The sequence below is a fragment of the Gastrolobium bilobum genome, unplaced genomic scaffold (assembly GCF_033153095.1).
Source record: "Gastrolobium bilobum isolate Gb01-03AN ecotype WA unplaced genomic scaffold, APGP_CSIRO_Gbil_v1 utg3760, whole genome shotgun sequence".
NCBI classification, from domain to species: Eukaryota; Viridiplantae; Streptophyta; class Magnoliopsida; order Fabales; family Fabaceae; genus Gastrolobium; species Gastrolobium bilobum.
Window position 1 is genome coordinate 200795 of NW_026898344.1, and position 12358 is coordinate 213152.

Consider the following 12358-nt stretch of genomic DNA (forward strand, 5'->3'; position numbering starts at 1 on the left):
GAAATAACTCTCATGGAGCAAAGTAAGGAGGTATCTTCCCCTCCCTCTCTCTCTCTCTCTCTCTCTCTCTCTAAACGTGTGCGCTATTTCCTTGCACGATACTGTGTGTTTGCTTGCTAAGAAAGACGAGGAAAAAATAATCAAGTGGAATTTCATGATTATGGTGTTTATTTGGAATTGATGTTTCTGTGTGTTTGGTTGCAATTCCACTCCGAGAGAATTTCAAGCTTCGATTTCTTGGAGTTGATGAACCTGAACTGAGAAACAAAGAGAACAGAGTCCTCTTATTAATTTTCAATCTAATCATATTTCTATGAAAATATATAGGCAGATGGAGATTCCTAGCGCCTAGTTCCTGTTACTCGATCTTTTGATTTTGTTTTACTTCGTAAGTGGACGCGATTATGATGATGATGATACTCTTTCCTTTCTAGCTCCGTTTAATTTAATTAACCAATTTGATTTGTGTTCAAACTTTGATACGATTACGTCACTGTTGCAGTTTATTCATAAATCCAATTCTAAAGCGAATCGATAACCGAATTCCTCATTGTGATAAGCTGTCTAACCTATAAATATTTTCAATGTAGAAAAATGCTCCGTGGTTATCAGTGCCACAGTTTGGGGACTGGGATCAGAAGGGCCAAGTACCAGATTACTCACTGGATTTCTCAAAAATTCGAGAAACGAGGAAGCAAAACAAAACAAATATTTCGAGGGCAAGTCTTGGCAATGAAGAGGAACTGATGGCTTCTACCAATAACAATGTAAACACTGGCCACAATGATCACCAGCACCCCCATTACCACCAAACCAACTCTCCAACTGTAAGATTCCTGGCTAGCTTTGTTATTCTGTATTTTGTTTGCTGCTATTTAAAGGCACTCAAGAATACTATTATAATTTATGCAAAAAAAAATCTTTTGTTATCAGTTAATATGGTGGACTGGTCAGCATGGTTATTACTTGATAGTTGTTGCTGTTAGTGAAAATTGATGAGTGATTTTTCTTTTGGTTTGTTGTTATGAGAAAAGTTAATTCAAATTGATTCATACAATAGTTAACAGGCTGGGAAGATGAGTCTGTACATGCATCTTTTACTTAATAGGTGCATTTAAACATTGACATGAGGTCTTCTCTTTGTCTCTTTTCTTGAGCATTTTTGCAACAGTGGACAATTTCAAATAACACTAATCACCCGTCTCTACCCACCTAGCAAAGGCACTGATCAAACCACAATTTGGATTAAAACAACTTTTAATCACCATGTGAGTTGACAGTGAGATTTCCTTATCAAAATTTTCATTACTCGTTCATTAAAAATCATTTATATCAATCTCATTATTTCTTTGATTATCTAGTGTTTGGAGGAACCTAGCCTCACATTTCCTCATCAGGATGGATTAAACACAAATAAGGAATAAATTAAACTTTACATATACAATCTTCTGTCTGCCCAGACCCAGTACGAACTAAAAAAATTTGGAAGGAGGAAAAACGGAAAATTGAATAATATTTTAAGCAAGTAAAGCACATAAATCTGTAGTTGACACTTTCTAGGAACCGCACCATATATTTATATAATAATGAACGATTTGAAGGGAAGCTAGCGAGAAGAATAATGTAGTGGAAAAATTGGCCAAGTCGAAAACAAAGAGACAATCTAACACGTCAGGAAACCTCTTGGACAGGAGGTTCTAGTAGCATAAAAAATCAACAAAGCCGAACTAAGGTCGGGGCAGCCGTTAATGTTTTACAACCCAAAAAAGTATTGAAAATCGACAACCAAACACAAATCACAAATCACAAATGAAGAGAGAAAGAGAGAAGTGACATACTGATTTACCCTAGTTAGTTCACCATCCGGCTTGTCTGCACTATATTTATTTCACCGTCATTAGTTATAAGTCACTTAGTTTATAAAGAGAATATAAATAGAATTAAAAAATCCTAACAATAACTATTTATGAACTCAAACTCAAATTATTAAAAAAAAAAAAAATATTACAATAAATCAGAAAGTCACAATTATACCTATGAAAAGTATGAGTCATGCATATTTATTAGATTATACTTTACAGTGAATTATATCGTGGGACCCATGCAAATTCTGGCGAGGACGGTGGTTAGGCTGAAGGATTTAGAATTTATTATTTTATATGTAACACTACTTACCAAGGCAACACGCAATTCTAGTTGCTGCACATGCAATGAATGTTTGGGGCAATTACATTCATTTCATTGGTAAGAGGGCCATAAAATATGGTGATCGGTTGTACTAATTAAAATAATAATAATCTTTAATTGAACTTAGAAGTCATATTCATTCTCTAGATCCACAAAAATATTGGACGAGGATATTTGTGGTGCCTGAAGTATTGCTTTTTGGTTTTATTTTTATTCCCTGGCAGACTAGGAGGAGCTTCCTCAGTTACTTCAACTGTTGTGCAAAGGCCTGATTTTCAAGGGAGTCCAACGTTTTTCTTGTGTGCTGAAGATCGAGGACAGGGACAATAATGCTTTTGCGCTTGGTGATATTTACTTTCCCCTTATTACTGATTTAGAAAATCAAACCTTTTTTAAGCCCTAATCTTCAATTACTTATTCTATGGATGTTGTAGTTTGAAATTCGTGTATTTAAGTAGAGGTAAAGATCGTAAACATGTAAATGGCGCTCAGGACTAATGAGGTGCACACCAGCTCCAAAATATGATGATTTTTCTTTGATTCTTCAATAAATTATTCAGTCTGGAATTGAATACTTACAAATTAGTTTGGATTTGTAATTTTCTTTTACTGTTTCATTCTTTTACAATTTTAGAGGTGATTGATTTCTGTTGTTCAAAAAGTAACCGCAGAATCCCATTTCTCACAAAGAACCTTGTTTGCTGTCTAGTTATTAGCAATTTGTGTTTCATTTATTCGACCTTTCATTCATACCAAACTTCGGTTTCATTTATTAGACGGCTTTCCGCTGGTTATTGGACCATACACATTAGGTCCACCACTATCGTGGCCGATGTTACTGAGATTCAGTTGTGTAACAGATGAGAGTGATGACGCCGTTGGTTGCTTGTTACCCCTGCCAAGCATACAGTTCCGCTTTAGCTGAGACATCAACTAAACCTGGGTTAATGGCTTACATTTTTTGGGGACTTGAGGTAACTAGCAATTCTCTCAATTAGCAATTCAGGTTGCAGAGTGCTTGATTTCAAAGATTGATTTTAAAACCATCAAACAAGGAGTAGGTAATGGTAAGATTTTCCCCGCACGTTTCCGTAATTGTTATCAAACCCAAATGGCATCATTGACTCAAGATATTCTGGCTAACCTCTTCTGTTTGTTACAGCAACAGAGTACTGATTTATAGTTCTAAAATGTATCAAAACAAAAGCACTGATCTAACTTCATCTAAGCATTGTAGGTCGTTTGGATTGTATTTTTTTCTCTCTCTTCAATACTACGAGCCTTTGATTAAAAAAAAAAAAAAAAAAATCCTCATCTAAGCATTCTTATTCAATTGAAGACTTGCCCGCCGCTTGGCTTCCAATGCTAAACGAGGAAATCAATTGGTCTGTCAGCTAACGCTTCTACCTGCAACTTATCAGTTGTATCAACCAAAATCACAGTAGTCCAGGCTGCCAAGCGGAACTGTTAGGACAACCAAGAGGATTTTATTTAAGATAATTTTAGCATATCAATAAATTTTATGTAAATGCTGTACCAAACCCATGCCATTATTTTGTTAAGATGTCCAGCATAGGCATACCAACATATCCACCTGAATTGTATATATCTAGCAAACCCTACTAATGCTTACAAGAACAACCCTGATTATCATCCATTAATTCTTTTAGACATGTATACCCCACAAGACACATCATTTCCAAATCTAACGTGACAAACAGTGTCCCTTGACAATAAATTGTTTAACTACGAATAGAACTTTAATATCTTCTACGTAACCCCCAACCGTAAAAAGACAAGTAATTGGAGTATGATCTAGTCATCCAACAACCCTGGAGATCTTTGATTCTACTCAAAAAACATCCTCTAGTATCTCGGGCAGGCATTCTGATCGGTTTTCACAAGATATCATCTTCGATCCTCCTTACTACAACAAATTATACTTTTTTGATAATCTGAACGACGTCTTCATCTTCAAGTTCATGCTCCTGGTGTGTAACAATGTATTCCACTTAGTACATCACAACTTCACTAATGAGGGAGAAGAAAAAATAAAAGTCGAAATACAGAACTAGGAAGGAGGATGAAGAAGAGAATAGAGTAAATTGAGTACAGCATCAACCTTTCCAACTCTTTGAGGCTTGTGTTTTGCACTTGAACCCCAGACCAGAGCACTGCATAATTTGGTAAATGTAAGCCTTGAATGAAGGTAAGGAAAAAAAAAAAAAAATTGTTGGGTGCGGGAGAGCAGGGGAATTTATTAACTCTAAGCTTCTTCTTTTTTCAAAGAACAAAATGCCACTTTGCCCCAAACTAAGTTCAGTCATCAAACTAGAGATCCATTCTATAAGTTTATACAGTAAGTTCAGATGAGCACAGACCACAGAGCAAGAGATAATTGCCTTAAAACTAACAGCAATTCAGAGCTTACAGTTGAAAAACCAAAGTTAATCTTCATATATATTGCTCCTCATTAATGCAAACATGGATAAACTGCTCAACATTATGAAGGAATTAAGGTTAAGTTTTGGGAGAAGGTACTCACTACTTAAACTGTTTAAGCATGTCCTTGTGAATGCGAGTGCAGAAGTCCTCAACTGTTGTCTTCTTAGACGACAATATTACTGGATCTTCATAATCAGGATTCATACCTTTAGGTTTAGTATAAATACGTGTTAAACTGAGATATTCCCAAATTTTCTCCAGAAGACCATCAAGGTTCCACTCCAGGTGCGCACTGAAGAATAGTTAGAAAATTACACAATTTTACATATAAAACAACTTTGTAAATTCATTATTACAAAAGTCACGACAAACAATGGAAATGGGAGAAAATATGACGGGTGCAAGTCATACAGTGACTTTCCCCTTTTATTTGCACAGCCTAAATAAATTTGCTCTCAAACATAGATACTTCGTACAGTATCTGTGTGACAACTTTGGACTAAAATATACTAAATGCAATGCAAAAGGACGATCATCCAACAGAAAAAAAAAAAAAAAAAACACTATTGAGTTTCTGTGCATGGGTACGAAGGATTAATTGGAGCCTATCCAGCAACTATAGTCAACGGAACCAAAGCAAAGGCAATAAAAGATACTAGAAAAAACAACACAACAATAATACAGTAGAAATCTCCAGTTCTTTTTGTCAAGTGGGAGATGCAAGAAAATACCCCAAAATGAAATCCCTCAAAACAACTGAGAAAAAAATAAATAATAACCTCTAAGTGCCTTCACAAGGATCTCAAAAATTATGATGATGATTTTCTTTTGTTTAAAAGGGTGGAAAAGGATTGAGGTAATAGTAAGACCAATGATTGGAAGAATCACCTGATTGGGCAGTAATGAGGTAGCTTATCCAAGATCTCCAGTTCCTCAAGTGTGATCTGATCAATCTTGTTCACAACGTAGATGCAAGGAATGTATACTCTACTGCCCTCAATGACATCTATAAGGTCATCCGCAGTGGCATCATACCTGAGAGTAATATCTGCGTTGTGAATTCTGTACTCACTACATATAGCCTTCACAGTGTCAAGATCCAAATTTGTGTTGGTAGCAGTCGAGGTGAGATTGATTCCACCCTTATCTTTCCTCCTAAAAGTCAGATTTGGTGGCTCTTTGTTTAACCTGCGGTCAGAAAATAAATTTAATTGATAAAAGAAACAAATTGCTACAAAGAAAAGAAAATAAAAGCCAGATTGAAATACATCAAAATATATACATATAATTTTGATTATCTGAATGGCATAACAGCCAAAGAAAATAAAGCCCATAACATATATAACCAAATTTTCTCCATAACCAAATTCCTCTCCCTGCAGATCCTGGCCAACCTGCCACAGAAGCAGGTGGTTACATGCAGTCACTTTCCTCTTTGCTTATGTGGGTATATGATCCCTTCCTTCTCTTCCATCCCAACAGAGTAGGATGCCCAACAGATTCTATGAGACTACTAACAAGTTCACCAGTGTTGGTAACACTACAATTTTGGTTAATATGTTTTCTATAAAACAGACAAGGTTATTGAAACTTGAAATAATAAGTCTGATTCATAAGGGGCTGCTTCCACAAAGACCCAGGAAGAAGCAAGCTTCCCCAAGATTGAATTATCCCTCAGAATCATACTTCATTGCATGATCCCCACTTCACCAAAACCCAAATCAAGTCAAAGTTGCTCCAGACCTATAGGTGCTACTGCTGCCATCAACCAATAGCAAGAAATACTCACTTTTAGAGTCAAGAGCCTAACCACTATAATCTTCATTCATCATATTCATGCTACATTGAGAAGTATATTTTAAACAGGGCATGAAAAAGTTGAACTATTTATTCAAGTGTAGACTACTGCATACAGTGAGAAAAAAAAATGCAAGTGGAGATTCCTACACATGGCCAGACAATTGGCAACACGACATACAAACATAGCAAATAAACAATATTACATCTTACCTTATACCAAATCCCTCTAGCTCTTTTTCTATAAGACGCTTATGGGTTATTGGTTTTATTGCATCCAGAACAATTAAAATGCAATTGCATGTCCTTGCAGTACTAATAACCTGCATTTGCAAAACAGTATATAAAACAAAATATATAAGTGGTTGTCTGTGGGTGAATAAGGTATGAAAGAAGAAAGTGCATTGTGAATATTTACAGAACTTCAAAGCTATAGCATTATCATGTAAGGTTCTTTTTATAAGTAAATATTAAATATATTACAAGGAAGATAGCATATAGCTCTAACAGAAACTTGATGGAACAAAAATTAAAGAGTAGAACCTGCGTGTCAAACTCCCAAACACTTAATAATCATGTATAAAGCGAATGTAAGTTTTCTTTGAGGAATCCACAACCACCCCCAAAAAACAAAAAACAAAAACCCACCTGATTATGACAAAACAAGAAACCATAATTTCTCTACATATGCATGGATCTCATTTCAGCAGCACAAGATGGAGAGAAACATTTTTTAAAATTCACAAGGAACTTTTCTCTCTTTTTAAAAAAAAATTGATAAAAGATTCACAAGGAACTTTGATTGCATAGCTGACTTTATATACAAAAGACATGCTTGACACAAATGATCCAAATGTAGTTACACAATGACATTAAAGTTATATTCAATTTTCTTGACACAAATGATTCCAAATGTAGTTACACAATGATAAGAGCTTATTATATTTTTTTTGTTACCTGTCTTCCTCTACCCTTTCCATCCTTAGCACCCTCTATAATTCCAGGGAGATCCAGTAACTGCCAAACAAAATTGAATATAACTTAAATATGCATCAAGTTATAACATCATAAATTGTATGATGATTAATTGCAACTGCAGAAAATTATTCATACAGTCCTACCTAATTTAATACAAATTTTACGGGATGAATTTTTCATTTTGAAGCAAACAATATAAATGGGACAATCTTGTCGCACGTGATATATTTAGAGAATAAAGTTAATATTAATCCTTTAATGCCTAAATTAGAAAAAAAATATCTGCAAAAGAAATACCTGTACATAGTTGTAGAGACTTAATCTAGAAAATATTTTTTTGTTCAACTTGACAATAAAAACAGGACTAGATTGTGTAAACATTAGGAACCTTAAAGAGATATTCCCAAATTTTTAATTTGGACAATCAAAATAAAACTACAAATATATTCATCTTTAATGTGGACAAAACTATCAACAGAAACAACCAAGTGACACAAAACAAAGCTTTAATCAATTTTAGGTGTTTATCTCTTTTGTTTAAGTCATCTAGGGATTGCCAGTACAACAACCAACATAATGTTGCAACTCAATTTAATAAGCCAATTCTAAAGGAGAAAAATGAAAAAAATGACGAAGATAAATAAAATGCACTAAAACCCATATATCAATTTCCAAAAGATACTCCTTAAAAACTGAGAACACGTGCAGCTGATAGTTGGAAGATATCAACATTGAACGGAAGCATTTACATATCGTTCAATCTTCTCTCAACTATCATCATCAGAAAGAGGTACAATTAAATTTAGCTTTAAGTATACCAAGTTTTTCCATCCACGAGCAGAATATCTTGCCCATAGTAAGAAGGTGATAAATTCATCAACATATAGCTTGCGTACGTGGTGGTACCTGAATTTTAGCTCCACGATATGTGATCACACCTGGGATGCAAGTTAAGGTAGTAAACTCATAGGAAGCAACCTACAAACCAAAATAAGTAAAAATCAAATTAGATAGTTCAGAATAGAAAATTGTTATGTTGCCCACCAACCAAACCAAATGCAAACGGAAAATTATCCTTTATGCACAAGATGGTTGATTACTTAATAAACACAATGAATAACCTCTGTTGCATTATCTAAAAGAAAAATAGTGAGCTTGAACTTCTGTTGTTAATCTCCCTTCCAAGAAGGTGGGAAAAAAGAAACTAAAGAAAGAAATACTGCATAAAAAAAATGTAAAGGTTGATAGCTTCATCCTATATCAAAAGGATATTTTATGCAATCCATCATCCTTATCAACTAAACCAAAAAGATAATCAAAACCACATAGATCAGGTGGTACCATAACATGAGAAAAAATACATCCAGCACAAGGTATAAATCTGTAGACAACAAATTCTTCACATAGTCAAGCCAAGAACCCAAGACATGCTTTGAAAGCCCAAGGTTTACAAATATAACTTTTGATCTACGAGCAGTAGGGAGGGAGCCAGATATTGTTTCACTATGAACCAGAAAACCCACAAAAAAAGAATAATATCACTAATTCAGAGTACGTTCACTTGCTATCCAAACAAATAAAATACTGTCCACATGGACAATGATGCAAAATACAAGAGCAGTTCAAATAAACATTAATTCTAGTTGTTCATGTATACAAATCTACTAGAATGCTTGTTTTCCGGCAGTATATAACATTTTAATTTACCTAGAACTCAAGAAAAATATTAAATAACTAATTTTTGTACATAATGATCAGAAATAACATGTAGGAGTGAAATTGATGATAGAATTGATGGACAGAATGGTAGAAATGCTACTTCTAAATGTAGTAATAGTAATGAAGTTTCCTTCCACAAAGAGAAATTATGGTAAGAAGTTAGAGGCCTCACAATGTTATCCTTACTGCTCTGGAGTCTGGGTAATAGAAATTGGATCAGATACCAATTGTAAAGGTGAATTGTAGGAAGCATCATAGGACATTCACACCTCTCAATTGCTGACTCAGCAAAACAGTTAGTTAGGAGAGAATATTCCAGAAGTGGGTGTAGAGGAAAATTGGTTACGGAGGCATGGGAAAGGTGAAGCTGAAGAAGGATGATAAGTAGAGATGAAAGGAAGGCAGAAAGCAGGCAATTAGTAGGGATTGTGCTAGGAACTTGGGAGAGAAGGGTGCCTCTAGAATTGCATCCATTATCTATAATTTCCTTCTTGTGTTATTCTTTTATTTTTCTGTCATTCTATTTGGGATGTAATCTGTAGTTGAATTCTGTTACCCCATGTAGTTTGGCTGAATCCATTTCTGGTTCAGTGATTATCAATATCAATTGTCTGTTTCTTCCAACTTCTATCATTTTGGGTTGATTATTGTTCACTACTTCAGGAGATGGTTATTCCTAAGAAGGATTTAGCACTATAGTACTTCAATATTTTAGCCACATGTCCAGTGGCCTTTTTAATTTCTCACAAGCTTTTTCCTACTATCGCCATAGCCTTATCTTCTTTCTAACTTAACTTAATAGGTACTAGTAGCCGACTCGGATTGTATAGCTGCTGGGAAGCATAAAGATCGATCAATGTCCAGATTGCAACGCATTAAGTATCTCTTTAGGTTCACATTTGCTTTTTCTTGTTCAAATGCTGCACTTCCTCGGGCTCCACTGAATCAAATTCACTTTATAAAACACAGAAAGGATATAAAAGATTGGCCTAGAATATATCTATATTAAAGAAGAAAATGCATGAGACCTGGAATACTTCCATACCTCTGAAAATGTCCCAGTCAACTTATTCAGCAGAGTAGATTTTCCAACTGAAGGGAAGCCCACGAGACCAACTCTTGAATCCCCACTTTTAGTAACATCAAAACCTTCACCAGCACCTCCACCTCCTTTTGATGAAGGTGTAAGGAGTTCCCTCCGCAGCTTTGCAAGTTTAGCCTGGAACCACAGAGTTGCTAATAATGAACAACTCCTCAACAAAATAGCAACAGAAAAGAGTAAACGAAAGAGGAACTGAAAAAAACTCAAAAAAGCGGGGCAACAACGAACGAAGTTCTAATAAGAAAATATATACGAATGGAAGGTTGATTCCACATAGAAGCAGAATAACAAAACACCCATTTTTCTATAAGATTTAACATTAAAATATATGTATATAGGGTTTATCGTTTTTCCGAGATCAAATTATCTCCAGTAACCCCAAAACTACGTTGTTTTAAGGGTTGGGGGAATTAATGAAGGGTGTTTTGGTAAAATTCATAAAACAAAGAAACAAACAATTTTTTTAAAATATCCTTCATTAATTCTCCCAACCCGAAAAACGACATAGTTTTGGGGTTTGGGATTAAGAGAGAGAACTATATGTCTTATTATAGGAAAAACATTTTTTCCATATATATATATATATATATATACACCCATTGTCTTCAAGAAATAACCTCAAATAAAGCTGAAACACTTGCAATCAACCAACCAAAAAAAAAATAACACACCGGTTATTAATATAATTGACCTCTTTTTTTACCCCCAATAATCAAACAAAATGTATAAGTTTACCTTCAGCAGGCCCAAATGATGAGCTGTAGCCTTGTTCTTTTGAGTCCTTGCCATCTGCAAAATACAAATTACCATGATCATGCTGAAAAAAATAACTAAATGACAGAAAAAAAGTTTGCAGATACTGCATCAAAACAATCAGTATATAACATATAATGTTTTGGCTACGTATCAAACACCATATGTCCTGAGATACGGAAAAGAACTACACAAAAAGAAGTAAATGAAGCATTTCTCATTATAGATAAGAACATATGGAAATAATAATTGAAGAAATAGTTAAAGAGAGGGAGAGAGAAATCGTCAGTCGTAATCAAATGCTAGTAAATTGAGAATTACAAGAAATGAAATGAAATGAAAAAAAAAAAAAAACTGATGTCGAAAAGGTTAATGTTTCAGTTGAATAAATCGCATGTCTACAACAATTCCTCTATATTATATTCATAATAGAATTGAATGAAGCAGCATTTGATTTTGAGGCAAAGCATGTATACCTCGTCTTCGATGTCTTTGATTTTCTGCATCACCGTCGACATTGTTAAAGAAAGATAAGCTCAGACGAAACGAAAAATATATTCCGATCACTCCTGTGGGGAAGTGAAGTGAGAATGAACTTGGAGAACTTTGCAGCTGTTAATTGTTACAGCGTTGCCTTGTCGAACTCTGGGGAAGCGAAAGACAGGGAAGAAGGTGCTAGAAGAAATATGCAGAAAAGCTTACGGTGGGACCTAGGGTAGAGTATTCGATTCTCGAGTTATAACAGATATGGGCCATTCCTTATTATGGGTTGGCTAGGCCCGAAATAACCGAGCTTGAAAGTTCTTTGGGCTTTAGTCTTCTTTTGACCCAAAACATTACCAGCTGCCTGATGACATTAAATCAATTTGAGCGAACAAAAACAGAACAAAAAAGTACACGTCCCACATATTTGATTCTACTCTTATTTTTTTCCTAAAAAACACATTTCACAAAAATGAAACCAAAAAAAAAATATTTGATTTGAGACTAAATTTTGCATGTGGCACCACCATCCCAAGCATGTGGATTGACCCGTAAGAAATTGTTCCAACTTAATTAGTGATTTCGAGTTTGAATTACTGCAATGCAGTTGGGTTAAATCTCCGTAAGAAAACCCCCAAGGGTAGCTCATTGGCAGCTGAGCTCCCAAGGGATTGTTTGGTACAGGGATCAAACCCTGCCTCAAGCAGTTTCTTCGAAAATCTTTGGAGGCCAGAGGATAAGCTAAAAAATCTTCGGTTGGGGGATTAGTCTCGTCCTTTCTCCGCTTGCGAAGCTTAGTGCACCCACTGTTACAATGAGGGGCTAGCCCAAACGGGCCGTACCCCGAGGGCATGGTGCCCGGAGAAGGTTGAATGGGGATACCTCCTGGCAATG

The 12358-nt window shown here is 35.2% G+C and overlaps 2 protein-coding genes across 2 annotated transcripts; one reads left to right on the top strand and one right to left on the bottom strand.

Annotated features, from left to right (window-relative positions):
• Positions 1-2773, top strand: LOC133315065 (uncharacterized). The gene is made up of 3 exons (XM_061516609.1): positions 1-30; positions 591-827; positions 2412-2773. The coding sequence occupies exons 1-3, from the start codon at positions 13-15 to the stop codon at positions 2457-2459; spliced, it is 303 nt and encodes a 100-aa protein (XP_061372593.1). The 5' UTR covers positions 1-12; the 3' UTR covers positions 2460-2773.
• Positions 2774-3469: 696 nt separating this feature from the next.
• On the bottom strand, positions 3470-11652 carry LOC133315064 (developmentally-regulated G-protein 3). The gene is made up of 10 exons (XM_061516608.1): positions 11458-11652; positions 10964-11017; positions 10172-10345; positions 8314-8385; positions 7387-7446; positions 6643-6752; positions 5521-5820; positions 4733-4924; positions 4310-4361; positions 3470-4175 (listed from the first exon to the last, which is right to left on the bottom strand). Exons 1-10 carry the CDS (start codon positions 11497-11499, stop codon positions 4125-4127), a joined length of 1107 nt encoding a protein of 368 aa, XP_061372592.1. The 5' UTR covers positions 11500-11652; the 3' UTR covers positions 3470-4124.
• Positions 11653-12358: the final 706 nt, after the last annotated feature.

What these genes read in the sequence shown, in the direction of transcription:
- LOC133315064 (XM_061516608.1), bottom strand. Translation starts at nt 11,499, where the DNA reads ATGTCGACGGTGATGCAGAAAATCAAAGACATCGAAGACGAG. An exon ending in TGACTGGGACATTTTCAGAG is followed by an intron (nt 8,386 to 10,171) that starts GTATGGAAGTAT and finishes TTTGGTTTGTAG; the next exon opens with GTTGCTTCCTATGAGTTTAC. An exon ending in ATGCTTAAACAGTTTAAGTA is followed by an intron (nt 4,362 to 4,732) that starts GTGAGTACCTTC and finishes CAAATTATGCAG; the next exon opens with TGCTCTGGTCTGGGGTTCAA.
- LOC133315065 (XM_061516609.1), top strand. An exon ending in ACCAAACCAACTCTCCAACT is followed by an intron (nt 828 to 2,411) that starts GTAAGATTCCTG and finishes ATTCCCTGGCAG; the next exon opens with ACTAGGAGGAGCTTCCTCAG.